The 19,532-nt window shown below is 40.6% G+C and overlaps 1 protein-coding gene across 1 annotated transcript in view; it reads left to right on the plus strand.

Annotated features, from left to right (window-relative positions):
- Positions 1–17,795: 17,795 nt before the first annotated feature.
- Positions 17,796–19,532, plus strand: part of LOC139384537 (glycine N-methyltransferase) — a gene marked incomplete in the record, with an annotated part of 7,077 nt that continues 5,340 nt past the window's right edge. The window contains 1 exon segment of the mRNA XM_071129374.1: positions 17,796–18,182. Within this exon segment, the coding sequence (XP_070985475.1) occupies positions 17,974–18,182 (209 nt within the window).

Here is a 19,532-nt window from a genome sequence, read left to right on the forward strand (position 1 = left end):
CAGAGTAGTAGCCAGTCGTCCTCATTACAAGCCCTCTGCCTCAACACTTCCTCTCCTGCATCTCCCATTCCTCTCAAGCTTCAGGTGATTCTTCAAGTGATCCATGTGTAGGCCAAGGGTACACTCAAGTTTACTCCAAATACGCTGTTACAAATGCTAGTTACTTAGCTAACATTAGCCCAAAACAACAAGCTACAGACGATCCTTTACGACACTGATGTTAAGTTCAAGACAACAGTGAACCTGCTCCAAATGGGAAAAATTGTTTTGAACGGTAATCCAACTTGGAATTACAATACAGAAACTCGGGTATCATCCTAGAGCACAGACTTCTCCAACTTTTTCTAGTCTGAGCTCGTTTTGTCTCAATTCCCAGTTGTCTTGAACGCATCAAACATAATAAGTTACGCCCGTGGCATACTGCATACTTTTTACTAAATAGTACGTGCTAAATAGAAGGTAGTACGATTAGTACACAGTATGCAGTTTAAGTAAGTACTAGGCAAGCCAAATTCCGGACATGACCACTGATTCAGCTTTTGTCTAACTCAGGCAGCACAATACCCCTGCAGTCCGCTGCTCCAGGAAAGTAATTGATGTGCACATAGCCTACTCTTTTGCCTGCCGCAAAATTTGGTGATGCAGAAATGAGAGACCATATGTGTAGCCGTTTTATGAAAATCTGGGAATATTTGGGTTTGGTGAGTGAAATAAAAGCAAATACGTTGAATGAGCAATTAATGAGCATGAGAGCCTCACACGTTTGAAGAAATTACCTTATATCATTCAGTCTAATAATTCATTGACTTTTGTAGTTCTTCATCAGAAGCAATTTTTTTGTAAGTAGTAAGATTAACTGTTCTCTCCAAGTTCAGCTGGAATTTAGCCTGAAAGGATTTGAGAAATATGATTGGTTGATGCTAGGTCTTTGACATTAACCTACGTCTCTTCTTGCTTAGGCTAATACATTCTTATGATATTCAGTACCAGTCAGAAGTTTGGACATACCCACTCATTCCAGGGTTTTTCTTTATTTTTACTATTTTCTACATTGTAGAATAATAGTGAAGACATCAAAACTATGAAATAACACATATGGAATCATGTAGTAACTAAAAAAGTGTTAAACAAATCAAAATATATTTTATATTTGAGTTTCTTCAAAGTAGCCACCCTTTTCCTTGATTGCTTTGCACACTCTTGGCATTCTCTCAACCAGCTTCATGAGGTAGTCACCTGGAATGCATTTCAATTTAACATGTGTGCCTTGTTAAAAGTTGATTTGTGGAATTTATTTCCTTCTTAATGCGTTTGAGCCAATCAGTTGTGTTGTGACAAGGTAGAGGTGGTATACAGAACATAGTCTTATTCAGTAAAAGACCAAGTCCATATTATGGCAAGAACAGCTAAAATAAGCAAAAAGAAATGACAGTCCATCATTACATTAAGACATGAAGGTCAGTCAATGCGGAACATTTCAAGAACTTGAACATTTCTTCAAGTGCAGTTGCAAAAATCATCAAGCGCTATGATGAAACTGGAAGGAAGACCCAGAGTTACCTCTGCTGCAGAAGATAAGTTCATTAGAGTTACCAGTCACAGAAATTGCAGCCCAACTAAATGCTTCAGAGTTCAAGTAATAGACAACTGTTCAGAGGAGACTGTGTGAATCAGGTCTTCATGGTTGAATTGCTGCAAAGAAAACAGTACTAAATGACACCAATAATAAAGAGGCTTGCTTTGACCAGGAAACACAAGCAATGGACATTAGACCTGTGGAAATCTTTCCTTTGGTCTGAAGAGTTCAAATGAGAGATTTCTGGTTCCAAGCACTGTGTGTCTTTGTGAGACGCAGAGTAGGTGAATGGATGATCTCCACATGTGTTGCTGCCACCGTGAAGCATGGAGGAGGTGTGATGGTGTAGGGGTGCTATGCTGGTGATATCGTCTTTGATTTATTTAGAATTCAAGGCACACTTAACAAGTATCGCTACCACAGAATTCTGAGCAGAATAAACGCCATCCCACCTGGTTAGGACCTTTTTTATTTATTTGATTTATTTCACCTTTATTTAACCAGGTAGGCCAGTTGAGAACAAGTTCCCATTTACAACTGCAACTTGGCCAGCAGTGCGACAAAAAAAAGCAGTGCGACACAGTGTGTGCAAATGTAGAAGAGTATGAGTGAGATGTGCAGATGATGATGTGCAAGTAGAAATACTGGGATGCAAAAGGTATGTAATAATATGGGGATGAGGTAGTCGGGTGTGCAATTTATAGATTGGCTATGTACAGGTACAGTGATCGGTAAGCTGTTCTGACTGCTGTTACTTAACGTTATAGAGGGAAATATAACTATAATATAACTATATAACTCCAGCTTCAGAGATTTTTGCAATTTGTTCCAGTCATTGGACTAGTGGGACTATCATTTGTTTTTCAATAGGACAATTACCCATCACACCTCCAGGCTGTGTAAGGGCTATTTGACCAAGAAGGAGAGTGATGGTGCGGCATCAGATGACCTAGCCTCCACAATCACCCAACCTCAACCCAATTGAGATGGTGTGGGAGTGTGAAAAGCTGTCATCAAGGCAAAGTGTGGCTACTTTGAATAAACTCAAATCTAAAATATTTGTTGAATTGTTTAATACTTTTGGTTACTACATGATTCCATATGTGTTTTTTCATAGTTTTGATGTCCTCACTATTATTCTACAATGTAGGACATAGACAAAATGCTGTACTGTCCCCCACAATCCTGGACATGTGGTCACCCTAGTCTACAGTGAGGGTTGCTCGCTCCTTGAGGTAGCTAGTAGACAGACTGAAAGTGTCCTTTCTACAGTGGCCTATGAGAAGCGCCACAAACCAATACAAAACCAACCAACCAGTGGCCAGAAATATATTACTCCCGTAGTGATAAGAATTACAATACAGAACCAATAGAAAAAGTTAACCCCAACAGGTCTAAGCACTTAGATCGCAATATCTAATAAACTAAGGGGCGGATCAAAATTTACAGAATTGGTAACTGTAGGAAAATGGGGGGGTTCATGCTTTTCCAATTTCAGTCAAGAGGAGGGTTTAGTATTTTTTTATCTAGTCCAGGAGAGGGTCATACAATTTGTAATTGATGAAGTTAATATTTCTCAGTTTTTAAAAATGAATTTCTTATTATCAATGTGTGCCGCCCCTCATCTCTGATTCTCCACTGGGCACACACTATCAAGTGCGGCTATAGGGTATTTCGTGTAAAGACAGATGCTGGGAGATGAGATCCGTTTGTGGTGGGATCTTCTGTTACAAAACAACTCAGACAAAACAACAAAATACAAAACCGAACGTAAAGTTCTGCAGGGCTAGACAACAACTATCCAAAAACAAGATCCCACAAACACAATTGGAAAAAAGGCTACCTAAGTATGATCCCCAATCAGAGACAACAATAGACAGCTGCCTCTGATTGGGAACCATACTAGGCCAAACAAGGAAATAGAAAAACTAGAATGCCCACCCAAATCACACCCCGACCTAACCAAATAGAGAAAGGCTCTCTAAGGTCAGGACGTGACATTTACAAGCTCATTGAGTCCAACTCCCCAGTACTACTCCAGTATTAACAGCCTTCGCGGGAATCCCATGTGGTCTCAGCCCTCAAGAATAAGTGACCCTTGGTGGTATAGAATCTAATTTAAAAAATTCAGTTGAGACCCAACATTGTCTCACATTTATAACAAGTGTTTACTCTTCTGATATCCAGCCACTCTTTATCTGATTGGATATCATTATCTTGTTCAATTTAACTAAGAAGCTAAAATTGTCAGATTTACCTTTTCTGGTGAATCATTTGGATAAGGTCCAAAACGGATTTCTTTCTATCAAAGAGACTATTGAAACTTTAACACATTAACCTTGTTACAGCACTGCTTTCAGGTTTATTAAAGTTTTGCAAATTCATTCACGTCCAACTCCTATATTACGGATCCAGTATTGATGGTTCATTAACGTCTTTAAAAGACACATGGATGTGTAGTAAAACTACTACCGGTCCCCTTAACATTGAGTTGAAGTTGGATGTTTACATACACATTTAAACTCAGTTTTTCACAATTCCTGACATTTAATCCTAGTAAAAAGGCCCTGTCTTAGGATCACCACTTTATTTTAAGAATGTGAAATGTCAGAATAATAGTTGAGAGAATGACTTATTTCAGCTTTTATTTCGATTTCATCACATTCCCAGTGGGTCAGAAGTTTACATACACTTAATTAGTATTTGGTAGCATTGCCTTTAAATTGTTTAACTTGGGTCAAACGTTTTGGGTAGCCTTCCACAAGCTTCCCACAATAAGTTAGGTTCATTTTGGCCCATTCCTCCTGACAGAGCTGGTGTAACTGAATCAAGTTTGTAGGCCTCCTTTCTCGCACAAGCTTTTTCAGTTCTGCATACAGATTTTGTATGGGATTGAGGTCAGGGCTTTGTGATGGCCACTCCAATACCTTGACTTTCTTGTCCTTAAGCCATTTTGACACAACTTTGGAACTATGCTTGGGGTCATTGTCCATTTGGAAGACCCATTTGCGACCAAGCTTTAAACTTCTTGATTGATGTCTTGAGATGTTGCTTGAATATATCCACATCATTTTCCTCTTCATGATGACATCTGTTTTGTGAAGTGCACCAGTCCCTCTTGCAGCAAAGCACCCCCACAACATGATGCTGCCACCCCGTGCTTCACGGTTGGGATGGTGTTCTTTGGCTTGCAAGCTTCCCCCTTTTTCCACCAAACATAATGATGATGGTCAATATGGCCAAACAGTTCTATTTTTGTTTCATCAGACCAGAGGACATTTCTCCAAAAAGTACGATCTTTGTCCCCATGTGCAGTTGCAAACCGCAGTCTGGCTTTTTCATGGCTGTTTTAGAGCAGTGGCTTCTTCCTTGCTGAGCGGCCTTTCAGGTTATGCCGATATAGGACTCGTTTTACTGTAGGCCTTGAAATACATCTGCAGGTACACCACCAATTGACTGATGATGATGTCACTTAGCCTATCAGAAGCTTCTAAAGCCATGACATAATTTTCTGGAATTTTCCAAGCTGTTTAAAGGCACAGTTAACTTAGTGTATGTAAACTTCTGACCCACTGGAATTGTGATACAGAGAATTATAAGTTAAATAATCTGTCTGTAAACAATTGTTGGATAAATTACTTGTGTCATGCACAAAGTAGATGTCCTAACCCAACTTGCCAAAACTACAGTTTGTTAGCAAGAAATTTGTGGAGTGGTTGAAAAACGAGTTTTAATGACTCCAACCTACGTTTATGTAAACCTCCGACTTCAACTGTATATCTTTAGTCGGGAGATAGTAACACGTTAAATAACTTTTTTCCGTGGTGCCCCATGTTACTACAAATTGAATTGTTACATGAGTAATTTAATACGGAATTGTTTAACATGGTATGTAATTATTTTATAGAATAACAGTCAATCACATTTAATGATAGTCAAGACACAACATATTGATTCCACCGTGTGAGGAATCTAAGATAGCATGAGGCCTTAATGTTGGATTCAGCCTATTTGAAATGACCTGTTGACGCGAGGGGTTCCGGGGAACTCCACCCCCCCGCCCCCCCCGTTCAGCTCAAACCGTGGCGCAGGCAATGCAAAAATATTCTTAGAAATATTTAACCTCCACACATTAACAAGTCCAATACCTCAAATGTTCATCTACCCAGCATGTCAGATTTTTTAAATGTTTTACGGCAAAAACACACCACATATTTATATTAGACCACCACCGAAACGAAGACAAGAGGCAGCCATTTTGTCCCAGAAAATATACAATTATAAAAGCAGGATTAAAAAAATAAATCATTCACTAACCTTTTGAAAATCTTCATCAGTAATAGGACATGTTACACAGTACATATTTATTTTTCAATAATATGCCATTTATATCCATAAATATCCATTTACATTGAACTCATGTTCAGAAAATACTCAAAAAAGTCTGTAGAAATTATAGATAGCGCCGCAAGAAAACATAAATAGACATAAACTTTGACTAAATATACATGTTCTACATATAGTTAGAAAGATACACTGCTTCTTAATGCAATCACTTTGTCACATTTCTTTTTAACGTTACAGAAATTGCTCACTATTCAATCATCTGAGACGGCGCTCAGACATAAGCAATATTTCTCCGCTATGTTGGAGTCAACAGAAACCCAAATTTACAACATAAATATTCCCTTACCTTTGATGGTCTTCGTTCAGAATGTACTGGAAGGGGTCATACTTACCCAAAACATTGTTTGGTTTCAAGTCTTGTGTCTTTGTATTAGCATCTGCTAGCAATATCAGCTGAAATGCACCCAAAAATTCCTCTGGTCCCGAAAAGTTGCGCATCAAAACTTCAAAATTACATATTATATGTCGACTAAACAGGTCAAACTAAGTGCAGAATCAAGCTTTAGGATGTCCTAAACGTACAAAACAATTCTCAATTCAACCGGTCATTGTTACTTCTCCTCCCGAGAGCTGGAACAAAGGAATGGATGGGACCAATTCGCGCCCTAACGCACAGGTATTTTCTCGCGACACTCACTCAATTCACTCCCATAGTGCCAAAACTTGCGGGATTTGAACGATTAAACGCTCTACTGAATGAGGACATCTAGTGGAAGACATAGTCCCCAGATCCATAGCTGGTTGGGAAGGGTGGGGGCGATCACGTCAAAGTTGCCCCAACTTTCATGATCCCAAAACTAGTTTGGAAGAATGCCTGCCCTGTGAGTTCTGCTATACTTACAGACATAATTCCAACGGTTTTAGAAGCTTTATAGTGTTTTCTATCCAATAATAATTATTATATGCATATATTAGCAATTTTGGACAGATTTTTTTTCAGTTTACTATGGGCACGCAATTCCTCCAAAGAGGGCAGTATTCTGCCTAGGCCTAACAGGTTTAAATGATACACCCAGATGATGTTATACACCATGGGAGTTGTAGACAGAAATTGTTGGTTGTGTGTGTTGACTTTTGAATACATGGAGGGAGCCTCCGAGTTGTTTCTCTGACGTAGTCAGTGTAGGGTCGATTACCGAATGCTACGAGCTCGACAAATGCGAGGAGCTGGCACAGAGCGCACCGGGCTGTACATGCGCACCGGAGACACACTGCGCAGAGCCGCATAACATGGTGCCTGTATAGTCACACTCTCCCCACGGTGAGCACGGGGAGTTGGCTCAGGTCTATAACCTGACTCCGCCAATCTCCCCGTGTGTCCCCCCCAAAACATTTTGGAGCTGCCTCTCGTGCATGCTTCGTCGTGCCAACTCCTCGTATCTTCGCCGTTCCACTTTTGCTGCTTCCATTTCCTCCTTAGGACGGCAATATTTTCCAGCCTGCGCCCAGGGTCCCTTGCCTTCCAGTATCTCCTCCCATGTCCACTCCTCCAGAAAACGCTGCTTGGTATTTTTGTGGTGGGATCTTCTGTAACGTTGGTGGAATTAGACCAAGATGCAGCGTGGGGTAGGTTAATCATATTCTTTAATGAATAATTAAACAGGACCGCGAGAACCAACGAAACGTACAGCCTTGTAGGACTCAACAGCAACAATACAAGGACAAGATCCCACAACACAGGTGGGGGAGAAAAAAAAAGGCACCTAAGTATGATTCCCAACGATAACGATAACGATAGACAGCTGCCTCTGATTGGGAACCACACTCGGCCAACCACAAAGAAATACAAAACATAGAATGCCCACCCAAATCACACCTTGACCAAACCAAATAGAGACATAAAAAGGCTCTCTAAGGTCAGGGCGTGACAGCTCCAGAGTCCAATGGGGGCGAGCTTACACCACACCAGCCGACGTTTGGCATTGCTCATGGTGATCTTAGGCTGGTGTGCGGATGTTCGGCCATGGAAACCCATTTCATGAAGCTGAACAGTTCTTGTTCTGACGTTGCTTCCAGAGGCAGTTTGGAACTTGGTAGTGGTGTTGCTACCGAAGAAGATTTTATGCGCTACACGCTTCAGCACTCAGTGGTCGCTTTCTGTGAGCTTGTGTGACCTACCACTTCGTGGCTGAGCCGTTGTGGCTAGACATTTCCACTTCACAATAACAGCACTTACAGTCGACCGGGGCAGCACTAGCAGGGCATAAATTTGATGAACTGACTTGTAGATATGTGGCATCCTATGACAGTGCAACATTGAATGTCACTGAGCTATTCAGCCAGGCCATTCTACTGCCAATGTTTGTCTATGGAGGTTGCATGGCTGTGTGGTCAATTTTATACACCTGTCAGCAACAGGTGTGGCTGAAATAGGATAATCCACTAATTTGATGGGATGTCCACATGCTTTTTTATTTATAGTGTATCTACCTCTATAACTTATTGTAACTTATAATTTAGTGTGTGCTATTGTTCTATCATGTTATTTTTAGTGCTACATTGATATTGATTGCTGCATTGTGTCACGTTCTGACTATAGTTCTTTTGTGTTTTCCTTGTTTTAGTGTTGGTCAGGACGTGAGCTGGGTGGGCATTCTATGTTGTGTGTCTAGTTTGTCTATTTCTATGTTTGGCCTGATATGGTCGTCAATCAGAGGCAGGTGTTAGTCATTGTCTCTGATTGGGAACCATATTTAGGTAGCCTGTTTTGTGTTGGGATTTGTGGGTGGTTGTTTTCTGTCTTTGTTGCACCAGATAGGGCTGTTTTGGTTTTGCCACATTTATTGTTTTGTAGTTTGTTCATGTTAAGTGTCTCTTATTAAAGAACCATGAACTTCAACCACGCTGCATTTTGGTCCTCCTCTTCTTCCCAGGAAGAAAGCCGTTACACATTGTTGGTTACAAGGGCATTTCACTGTACTTGAGCACGTGACATTAAAACTTGAATCAGATAACGTGGACTGAAGGTTAGGGAGATTTCAGGTTTATTTGACAATAATGCCATAATAAAAGTTAACAAAAAAGATACACCAAAAGGTTGTTTGTGATGCATACTGGCAAATGTATCCTGCTCTCTTATCTGTATAATTCCACGTACATCATGTATTTTTACTATTTTTGTAAAGCGTCCCTAAATGACCTTTTAGGCTATACTTGCAGCAATTACTAATCATTAATTTCCTTACCAATCCTAAACAGAACATGTCAGGTAAATATTTACTTTTGTCAAAATGAGGTTACAGGGAGGGACAGGAGGACAAAGGTGAAAATGCTAACCTTTGGTATCTAACCGGGGAGGCCTCAGTCTGCTGGACTTGGGGGCAGTCTAGACCAGTATGGTGTGGGTGAAATTTTACCCTTATCTAGACTAATATGCAGGGTGTAAACAAAGCCCCAGTCCAGGGTCCTTACTCATGAACTTTTGCTTAGACCAGAGGTTTAGACCTTTAACATGCTAGCTTTTCTTATAGGCAAACCTGGCACAATTAGCTACCTGGCTACCGCAAGTCATTTATAATCTACTAACAAAATAACACATCAATTTATCAGAAACCTTAAACGGTAGCGCCATCATCCAATCTTATTTGCTAAACAGGTCAATTTAGCCACTAGCAGGCCTGGGCAACTCCAGTCCTCAGGGGCTTGATTGGTGTCACACTTTTGCCCCCGCCCCAGCTAACACACCTGACTCCAATAATCAACTAACCATGATCTTCAATTCAAAATGCAATTAGTTTAAATCAGCTGTGTTTGCTAGGGATGGGGTGTGACACCAATCAGGCCCCTGGGGACTGGAATTGCCCAGGCCTGCACTAGGAGGGAGTTTCTAAAACCTCAAACTTTAAGGTTTATTACCCTTGGTCTGTAACAGATATATAAATGCAACAATTTCAAAGATTATACTAAGTTACAGTTCATATAAGGAAATCAGTTAGGCTCTAATCTATCGATTTTACTTGACTGGGAATACAGATATGCATCTGTTCGTCACAGATACCTTACAAAAAAGTTAAGGGCGTGGATCAGAAAACCAGTCAGTATCTGGTGTGACCCCCATTTGCCTCATGCAGCGCGATACAACTCCTTCACATAGAATTGATCAGGCTATTGATTGTGGCCAGGTCCTCTTCAATGCCTGTGTGAAGTTGCTGGATATTGGCAGGAACTGCAACACGTTGTCATATACAGACCATCCCAAACATGCTCACCAGGTCTGGGGAGTATGCAGGCCGTGGAAGAACTGGGACATTTTCAGCTTCCAGGAATTGTGTAGAGATCTTTGGGGCATGGGGCCATGCATTATCATACTGAAACATGAGGTGATGGCAGCAGATGAATGGAATGACAATGGGCCTCAGATTCTCGTCACGGTATCTCTTCTCTATGCATTCAAATTGCCATTGATAAAATGCAATTGTATTAATTGTCCATAGTTTATGCCTGCCCATACCATAACCCCACTGCCGCCATGGGGCACTCTGTTCACAACGTTGACATCAGCAAACCGCTCGCCCACACAACGCCAATATCCAGCAACTTCACACAGACATTGAAGAGGAGTGGGACAACATTCCAGTCTGCCATCTACCCGGTACAGTTGAAACTGGGATTCATCCCTGAAGAGCACACTTCTCCAGCATGCCAGTGACCATCAAAGGTGAGCATATCCCCATTGAAGTCGGCTACGAAGCCGAACTACAGTCAAGTCAAGGCCCTGGTGAGGACGACAAACACGCAGATGAGCTTCCCTGAGATGGTTTCTGACAGTTTGTGCAGAAGTTATTTGATTATGCAAACCCACAGTTTCATCAGCTGTCTGGTTGGCTGGTCTCGTCTCAGATCATCCGGTAGGTGGAGAAGCCGGATCTTGGGGTCCTGGGCTGGTTTCTTTACACATGGTCTGCGGTTTTGAGGCCAGTTGGACGTACTGCCTAATTCTTTAAAACAACGTTGAAGAGAAATTAACATTAAATTATCTGGCAACTGGTCTGGTGGACATTCCTGCAGTCAGCATGCCAATTGCACGCTCTCGCAAAACTTGGGACATCTGTGGTAACTGCATATTTTGGAGTGGCTTTTTATTGTCACCAGCACAAGGTGTAATGATCATGCTGTTTAATCCGCTTCTTGATATGCCACACCTGTCAGGTGGATGGATTATCTTGGTAAAGGAGAAGTGCTCACTAACAGGGATGTAAACACATATTTGTGCACAGCATTTTAGAGAAATAATAATTTTGTGGGTATTTTACATTTTAAAATCTTTTAATTTTGAAATCTTTTATTTCAGCTCATGAAACATGGGACCAACACTTTCCATGTTGCATTTGTATTTTTGTTAAGTATATATTGCAAGATGCATCCTTGATTAGGTTAGCCTGCTAAAGTTACACAAAATTCAAGACACTTTTTTTGCATATATTCCAAAATTCTGCCTATCCGTTTCACACACATCCATGTGCTTTCACAGACATAAAGATGTAGGATTATTATACAACATCCAAGTTTATACATTGTAAAAAAATAATTAAGCTGAAGAAGCTTGTGGTCTTGAAAAATACCTGTAATTTACCCCTTAATGCTATCACTGACTAGTGGCATAATCCACTAAGGTGGTAAACCTGGAAATGGTGAGATATCATACTACTAATCCCACTCGAGTGAGGTTTTTATTTGAGGGAAAAACGATCCACTGCTGTGGAGTCAAATAACGCATATGTAGATGATTATGAAAATGCATACAAAGATTACATTGTAGCTGTACACATACATGTAATATAGCCAATGCAATATGATAATTAGGGCACAGCAGTGTGTTTGTCTGCAGGGCTGAAGAAAGACGTAGCTCCTTATTAAATGCATTTTCAAGCTGTTGGCTGCACTTCCCTTCTCAACACAATAAATGTAATTCTACATTTCAAAGGGTAAAAAAACTTACAAAAGATATGAACCCTTGCCACAATCTGTGACAATTACACTGTGAGCTACTTGACTTGACCAGTCACTCAAACACACGTGATTTAGTTACTTTGATTATCAGAACGGTCCCTTGTCTTCTGTTAAGAATGCTGACACATAATTTGTTACCAGCTATAATCATGTTGCTCACCTGGTCGTACTTAGCAAAGTGGCTAACTGTGCCAGGTTTGCCTATGAGTAAAGCTAGCGGCTAGCTTTTAGACCAGGGGTGGGCAATTCCAGTCCTCGAGGGCCTGATTGGTGGGCAATTCCAGTCCTCGAGGGCCCCAGCCCCAACTAACACACCTGACTGCCTGGAAGAGATGCTGCGGTACTTAGAGGTAATTTGTGGTTTAGTACTCTACCCTGCTTCACCACTTCATTGCTCCAGACCAGCGCAAGGGTTAGAGAACCGATTATGCTTTTGGATCCTACTGTGTCTCTAACTGACAATGAATGGGCAACATAAACCTAAATAGAAATGGATAATTGTGCTCAACTTCAGTACTACTTACTAAAACTGTTTTTACACTAAGGTTTTATTTATTTTGTTATGATTATTTTGCTCTTACTGTAGTACTGTACCCCACTCCCGACCAGTCATGTTGTACAGCACCTGAGTGGCGCAATGGTCTAAGACACTGCATGGCTTTGCAAGCTGTATTGTTACAGATGCTGGTTCAATACCTGTGCTAGCCTCAACTGGGAGACCCATGATATAACTGTAGGTTTTTGGTTTTTCTCCCTCTAAAAACATAAATAAATAATTCTAAATAACAAACTGGCCTTATTTACAAATTAGTAACAATGTCTCACCCCTTTTTCAAGAATGGCCACATTATTTGAAAACAAAATTATTTCCAAAATATTGTTAATTTAGATTGTTATTTCTAGTTTGAGAAATAGACGCCTCACAAGTCCTCAACTGGCAGCTTCATTAAATAGTACTCTCAAAACACCTCAACGTCAACAGTGAAGATGCAACCTGGATGCTGGCCTTCTAGGCAGAGTTCCTCTGTCCAGTGTCTGTTGTTTTGCCCATCTTAATTTTTTATTTTTTATTGGCCAGTCTGAGATATGGCTTTTTCTTTGCAACTCTGCCTAGAAGGCCAGCATCCCAGAGTCGCCTCTTCACTGTTGACTTTGAGACGGGTGTTTTGCGGGTACTATTTAATGAAGCTGCCAGTTGAGGACTTGTGAGGCGTCTATTTCTCAAATTAGACACCCTAATGTACTTATCCTCTTGCTCAGTTGTGCACCGGGGCCTCACACTCCTCTTTCTATTCTGGTTAGAGCAAGCTTGCGCTGTTCTGTGAAGGGAGTAGTACACACCATTGTATGAGATCTTCAGTTTCTTGGCAATTTCTCGCATGGGTTTCAGAAGAAAGGTCTTGTTCCTGGCCATTTTGAGCCTGTAATCGAACCCACAAATGCTTTTATTGCTTCTTAAATCAGGACAACAGTTTTCAGCTATGCTAACATAATTGCAAAATGGTTTTCTAATGACAAATTAGCGTTTTAAAATGATAACCTTGGATTATCTAACACAACGTTCCATTGGAACACAGGAGTGATGGTTGCTGATAATGGGCCTCTGTACGCCTATGTAGATTTTCCATAACAAATCTTCAGTTTCCAGCTACAGTACTCCTTTACAACATTAACAATGTCTACACTGTATTTCTGATCAATTTTATGTTATTTTAATGGACAAAATCTTTTGCTTTTCTTTCAAAAACAAGGACATTTCTAAGTGACCCCAAACTTTTGAACGGTAGTGTATATATTTTTTAAGTCCCCATCTTAAATGGATTATCAAAACAAAAAAATGAATCTTGGCATGTTTTTTATGACTGTACCAGAAGCTCCTTAGCAGGCAAACAGCCACACCTTCTAGTAGCACATTAGTAACAGAAATCAATCATGAGCCGGCAGAAATAAAGTGCCTAGTCATTCTGATGCTGCCTATAACACAATGACTCGCACTATGTCATCCTTTTATTTTTTGATAATTGTATAATCGTCTACAAAATAAAGAAAGACTTGCAAAAGAGAATATGACAGGAAAATAAGAATATGACAAGAAATGAACTGCCTCTCATTCTTCCTATTTGCATTGTGAGTGTTGCATCAAAACCTGGGAATATTACATTTCCAAATTCAATTACAAAATTTAAATGTATATGTTTTCTGTCAACGCTGAGTGCCATTGATCCTGCCAGCAATAGCCATATTATCTCTCACACACACACACACACACACACACACACACACACACACACACACACACACACACACACACACACACACGGTGACTAACTAAGCCATAGATTCCAGCTCAGTCAGGTTGATGAAAAAACTGGAAAGGAAATGCTTTTATTGCTTCTTAAATCAGGACAACAGTTTTCAGCTATGCTAACATAATTGCAAAATGGTTTTCTAATGACAAATTAGCGATTTAAAATGATAACCTTGGATAACCAGTCCAACCTGCAACCTGCGTTTTAAAATGATAACCTTGGATAACCAGTCCAACCTGCGAGAGTAGCAGGTTGGACTGGCCTGTGCTTCAAAAGCCTTTTACTCCCAAAGCCTTGAGGTAGTAGATACAGTCTAGTTAAGTTCAAGTATACATACAGTATATGATAGAATAGGAACATATTATCTCATAAAACCACAGAAATACTTTTAATAGTTTTAGGCGAACAATGTTTGCTTTCTGATTGTGTGTGGGGAAGTGTGCCCCTTTCTGTCAAATGAAATACCAAGATTTCTGTCCAGTTAAGGGACCCCTTTTTGGCTCAATAGCAGCACCAGAAGCAAAAGGACTGAAGCATTTAACAAATAAAAGCAAGTGTTTAAGGACATTTAGAACATGAAGGAATACTCCATAATTGGGGTAAGAGGGTATGTACTTTGTGTTCTTAATGCAGCACTGTATTGTGTTGTGTGTATCTGGACACATTTATATAGTTTGGTCATAGTACAGTGCTAAACTGTACTGTGTGTGTTTGTGAGTAGGCTATGTAATGTGAAGTCATAAGTGTAACAGAGTTAAGAACGTACTGTAAGCATTTGCCCTGGTATGTACACTGTCGTGTATGTGTTTGGGTTCATGCATGTCAATGCACCCATGTGTGTTGTGTACATGCATCTGTAAGTGTACATACCAGGGCTGCCCCCAAATGTGTGCTGAGCAGGCAAAGCAAAAACAGGATTTTAGAAATTTTTGCAAATGTATCAACAAAAACAAAAACGGAAACAGCCTCAAGTCTTCTTGGGTTTGACGCTGCAAGCTCGGCACAACTGTATTTGGAAGTTTCTTCCATTCTTCTCTGCAGATCCTCTCAAACTCTGTCAGGTTGGATGGGGAGCGTTGCTGTACAGCTATTTTTAAGGTCTCTCCAGAGATGTTCGATCGGGTTCAAGTCCGGGCTCTGACTGGGCCGCTCAACGATATTCAGAGGCTTGTCGCGGAGCCGTTCCTGTGTTGTCTTGGCTGTGTGCTTAGGATCGTTTTCCTGTTGGAAGGTGAACCTTCACTCCAGTGTGATATCTTGAGCTCTCTGGAGCAGGTTTTCATCAAGGATCTCTCTGTACTTTGCTCCGATCATCTTTCCCTTGATCCTGACTAGACTCCCAGTCCCTGACCTCTGAAAAACCTCCCCACTGCATGATGCTGGCACCACCATGCTTCACCGTAGGGAGGGTGCCAGGTTTCCTCCAGGCATAACGCTTGGCATTCAGGCCAAAGAGTTCAATCTTTGCTTCATCATGGTCTGAGCGTCTTTAGTTTCCTTTTGGCAAACTCCAAGTGAGCTATCATGTGCCTTTTACTGAGGAATGCCTTCCGTCTGGGCACTCTACCATAAAGGCCTGATTAGTGGAGTGCTGCAGAGATGGTTGTCCTTCTGGAAGGTTCTCCCATCTCCACAGAGGAACTCTTGAGCTCTGTCAGAGTGACCATCGAGTTCTTGGTCACCTCCCTGACCAAGGCCCTTCTCCCCCAAATGCTCAGTTTGGCCGGGTGGCCAGCTCTATGAAGAATCTTGGTGCTTCCAACTTCTTCCATTTAAGAATGATGGAAGAAGAAAAATAAAATATGACACTTCTCTATTTTCTCAATAACATTCAAATCAGCATTGAAAAAAGGCGCAAGTTCAAGTTTGTTCCACTTCCACAAGTCATTGACCACTATGATGACACACCAAATGTGTTTGATGGATCGCGGGAAAAGAGCAGGAATAGGCTTTTGTGGGCTACAGTCCAAGCTATATCTTCGAATTGTGCGACAGCTGTCAGCATCCAAAGATTATCCAATTTGTGGTGTAGTCTATGGCGATACAGATATCACTTATTATTGATACCTACATAGCGCATTGATGTTAATCTCACTGCTGCTCTTTAATTTAGCTATTTGCGCCTTACGGATTGTGGTTGTTGTGGATGGCTGTTCACAAATGTAAATGTGTATTTGAACCCAATAATGGTTGAATTCAAGAAGTTTAAGCTGCCTATCAATCATTGTTTTTGATGCCAGTGGACAGCCAGTGAAGAATGCGCTCTTGCAAAAGATGCATAGTGCGGATCCCAGCCTACGTAATAAAAGTGGGATTTTTATTGCTCAATCTAATTCATGCTGGGGAAAAAAAACATAGGTCAATGGAGACATGCTCAAATTTGCACACTTTGATAGACTTAAAGGGACAATCTGAAGTTGCTACATCAATTTTTGGACTTATAAATGATATATATATATATATGTGTATATGTATATGTGTGTGTGTACACTTTAACATTGATTTATTCTGCCATAGATGTCATTCAATTGGCAACATGTCTTCTAATGCCTGTTATTAGGGGGAAAGTAATCTAAAAGTAACTGAATGTAATCAGATAACGTTACTGAGTTTGAGTAATCCAAAAGGTACATTACAGATACAAATTTTGGACAGGTAACTAGTAACGGTAACGGATTACATTTAGAAAGTAACCTACCCAAACCTTTACCCTGGCCTGGATAGTACCGGATCTGCCTGAACCAGAGGGTGGAGGGTCTGTGGTGAAGTCTACTGGCCAATCAGCATAGGAGGTGTCTACTTTCCTACAGACAGTTGGGTGTGTAGAGAAAACCTGCCCCATAAACAATTTAATGTTGTGCTGTACATTTTTGCAGACTAATAAAAAAAACATCAAATAGACAAATGGTGTAATTGAAAACGTTTGATAGTGGTTAGGCCTACATAGTTTGTGTATTGTGGACTTTGAAAAACTACTTTAATTAATTAATTGCTTATAACTATAATAGGCTACAAATAAATGTTTCACTCAAATGTTTCACTTAAATTCAGCATTAACCACACATTTCATTCAGCGGCATCAACATCTGTTTTACTTTCATACAACTGATGAAATACTAGATTTAGGGCGGAGAATTTTGATCCATGTTTCATCACCTCATACGATTGAGGGACTTTTATTAACCTGTGCCGCAGTGCACTAGGATATGGCCCGCGATAGGAACAGCGGTGAGTGAGGAGCGCCTCTTCGAATCGAACAGTAATCTGAGCCACTTAGGCAAAATTATGCTTCCTTCATAAAAATACATATTTTTTCCATAAAATACTTCTTCACATTTTCAAACTTGTTTTCATTAAGGCAGATAAACCCTTTTTTATCAACAGCATTACTTTTTGCATTTGAAATAGAACGCAGTCAATGCTAACCCGCTTTACCAGCAGATGCCCGGACATTAATTGAACTCCTCAATGTTGACGTGAGGACTACGCCGTGTCCAATCAGAAAGAAGGCGTGAGTATACAGGCGTCTCATTGGGCTAAAGTTTCGCTTCCAGTTTATCTCTAGCTAGTATAAATAATAATAACACCGTTAAGATTTAGGTGGAGAAAGGCTAGACGAAAAATACGGATATCCAATATATAATACGTGCCTCACTATTTTCATAAATATTCCATTAGTCTAGAATTTGATATTTCTGCACAAAGTAGCAGTGTGATCCCTGAAGATAAAGAATGTCAGTCGACAGTGTGTTTCGGACGCGTTCTCTCGGCGTTGCTTCCGTGGGGCTTCCTGATCAATATGCCGACGGAAAAGCAGCAAAGGTGTGGCAGCTGTACATCGGAGACACGCGGAGTAGAACGGAAGAATACAAAAGCTGGGTGGTGTCCCTGCTAAAACAGCACGGTGTGCAAAGGATACTGGATGTTGCCTGCGGCACAGGGTAGGCATGTCGCCGATACAACTAGTATTTCTGAACTGTACGTTTTTCCGTACACAACAGTTTGTGTGCCCTCGTACACAACATCCCTATAATAAGCACATGTACGTATTTACGGTGGTCGTATTGCTTGTAGCACCGTCTCTTTAGTGTAGCGTTTGGCTAGGCCTTGATTGCAGTTGCTGAAATATTCCATTAGTTACCAACTGCTTTTTATGCAATGTACGCTTCCACAAAATAAACGTCGTGTGTATTGGCTAGATAGGACAGCCTTCAACGAATGAAAAGCACATTTTATTCTGCGGAAATGTAGGCATATTTAAGGAAATCTGCTCAGCGTTGAGAACTGCAATTTACGAATTTCACCCAAATGAACCTTTCCCACATTTACTCAACACTGGATTTGTTTTGGATATGGATTAGCTCAAAATACTGTGAATGGAACCCAATGTGGCATAAATGTATTTCCCTAGATATTACCAACAAATGCTCAGTTGCAAACTGCTGCCATTGGGTCACTTCAGAAATCAGGGTATACATGTTTACATACCTTGATACCTACTAGTGCTCACTATCATAACCCTATCAGCAGTTTTGGGATTACACCTTGAAGGCATAAAGCGTACATCTTGATTTATTATAGTAAATTGGTGTATTGTTTTCTTACACAATATGGACCAACTTGTTACCTGTGAAGAGATGTTTGTTTTCATTATGGGTCCCTATTCAGGGCATAGTATACATAATTATAGGCACTACCTGCACGTTTAAGTTATGAAACATAACTCTTAAAAAGACTAAAGGATGTTCTCCGAAATAACCAAAAAGCAACAGCAGGTTGCCGTCCACTGCAGTTACTTTACTTTTAGCAGCTCCTTTTAGCTGTACCGCTTCAATGCTTGTGAAACGTTTTGCCACATACCAAATGTTCACTCATGGGGTAGAATGTGGAGCTGTTTTCAGATTGGTTGGGCAGATGGTGTGACTCACACCCATGAAAAAAAGTACAAGTTGCAGGTTGGAATAGCCTGTCCAGCACATCAAGTTGGAAAAGTCCAAGGAATAGCCCATCTAAACCTTATGTAAGGGTGTGTACTGGGAAAAAGTGACTCAGTGCTTTGCACCAATATTGGTCTGATAGTGGTGCGTTTTGACTGGTTTTCCTCCACACGGATAGTGTGTATCTGTTTTTGGAGGTCAAATCATCTAGGAAGCTGCTAGTCATCAACATGTTTTTCCAAACATTGTAAACTTCTTTCATCCAGCATTCGGTTATGTCGCCATTGTTGGAGAGACCATAGATTATTGGAAACAAAGGCATATTTCATTGGCAAAGACGTGATCGTCAATGCA

The sequence above is a fragment of the Oncorhynchus clarkii genome, chromosome 26 (assembly GCF_045791955.1).
Source record: "Oncorhynchus clarkii lewisi isolate Uvic-CL-2024 chromosome 26, UVic_Ocla_1.0, whole genome shotgun sequence".
In the NCBI taxonomy this organism is placed as follows: Eukaryota; Metazoa; Chordata; class Actinopteri; order Salmoniformes; family Salmonidae; genus Oncorhynchus; species Oncorhynchus clarkii.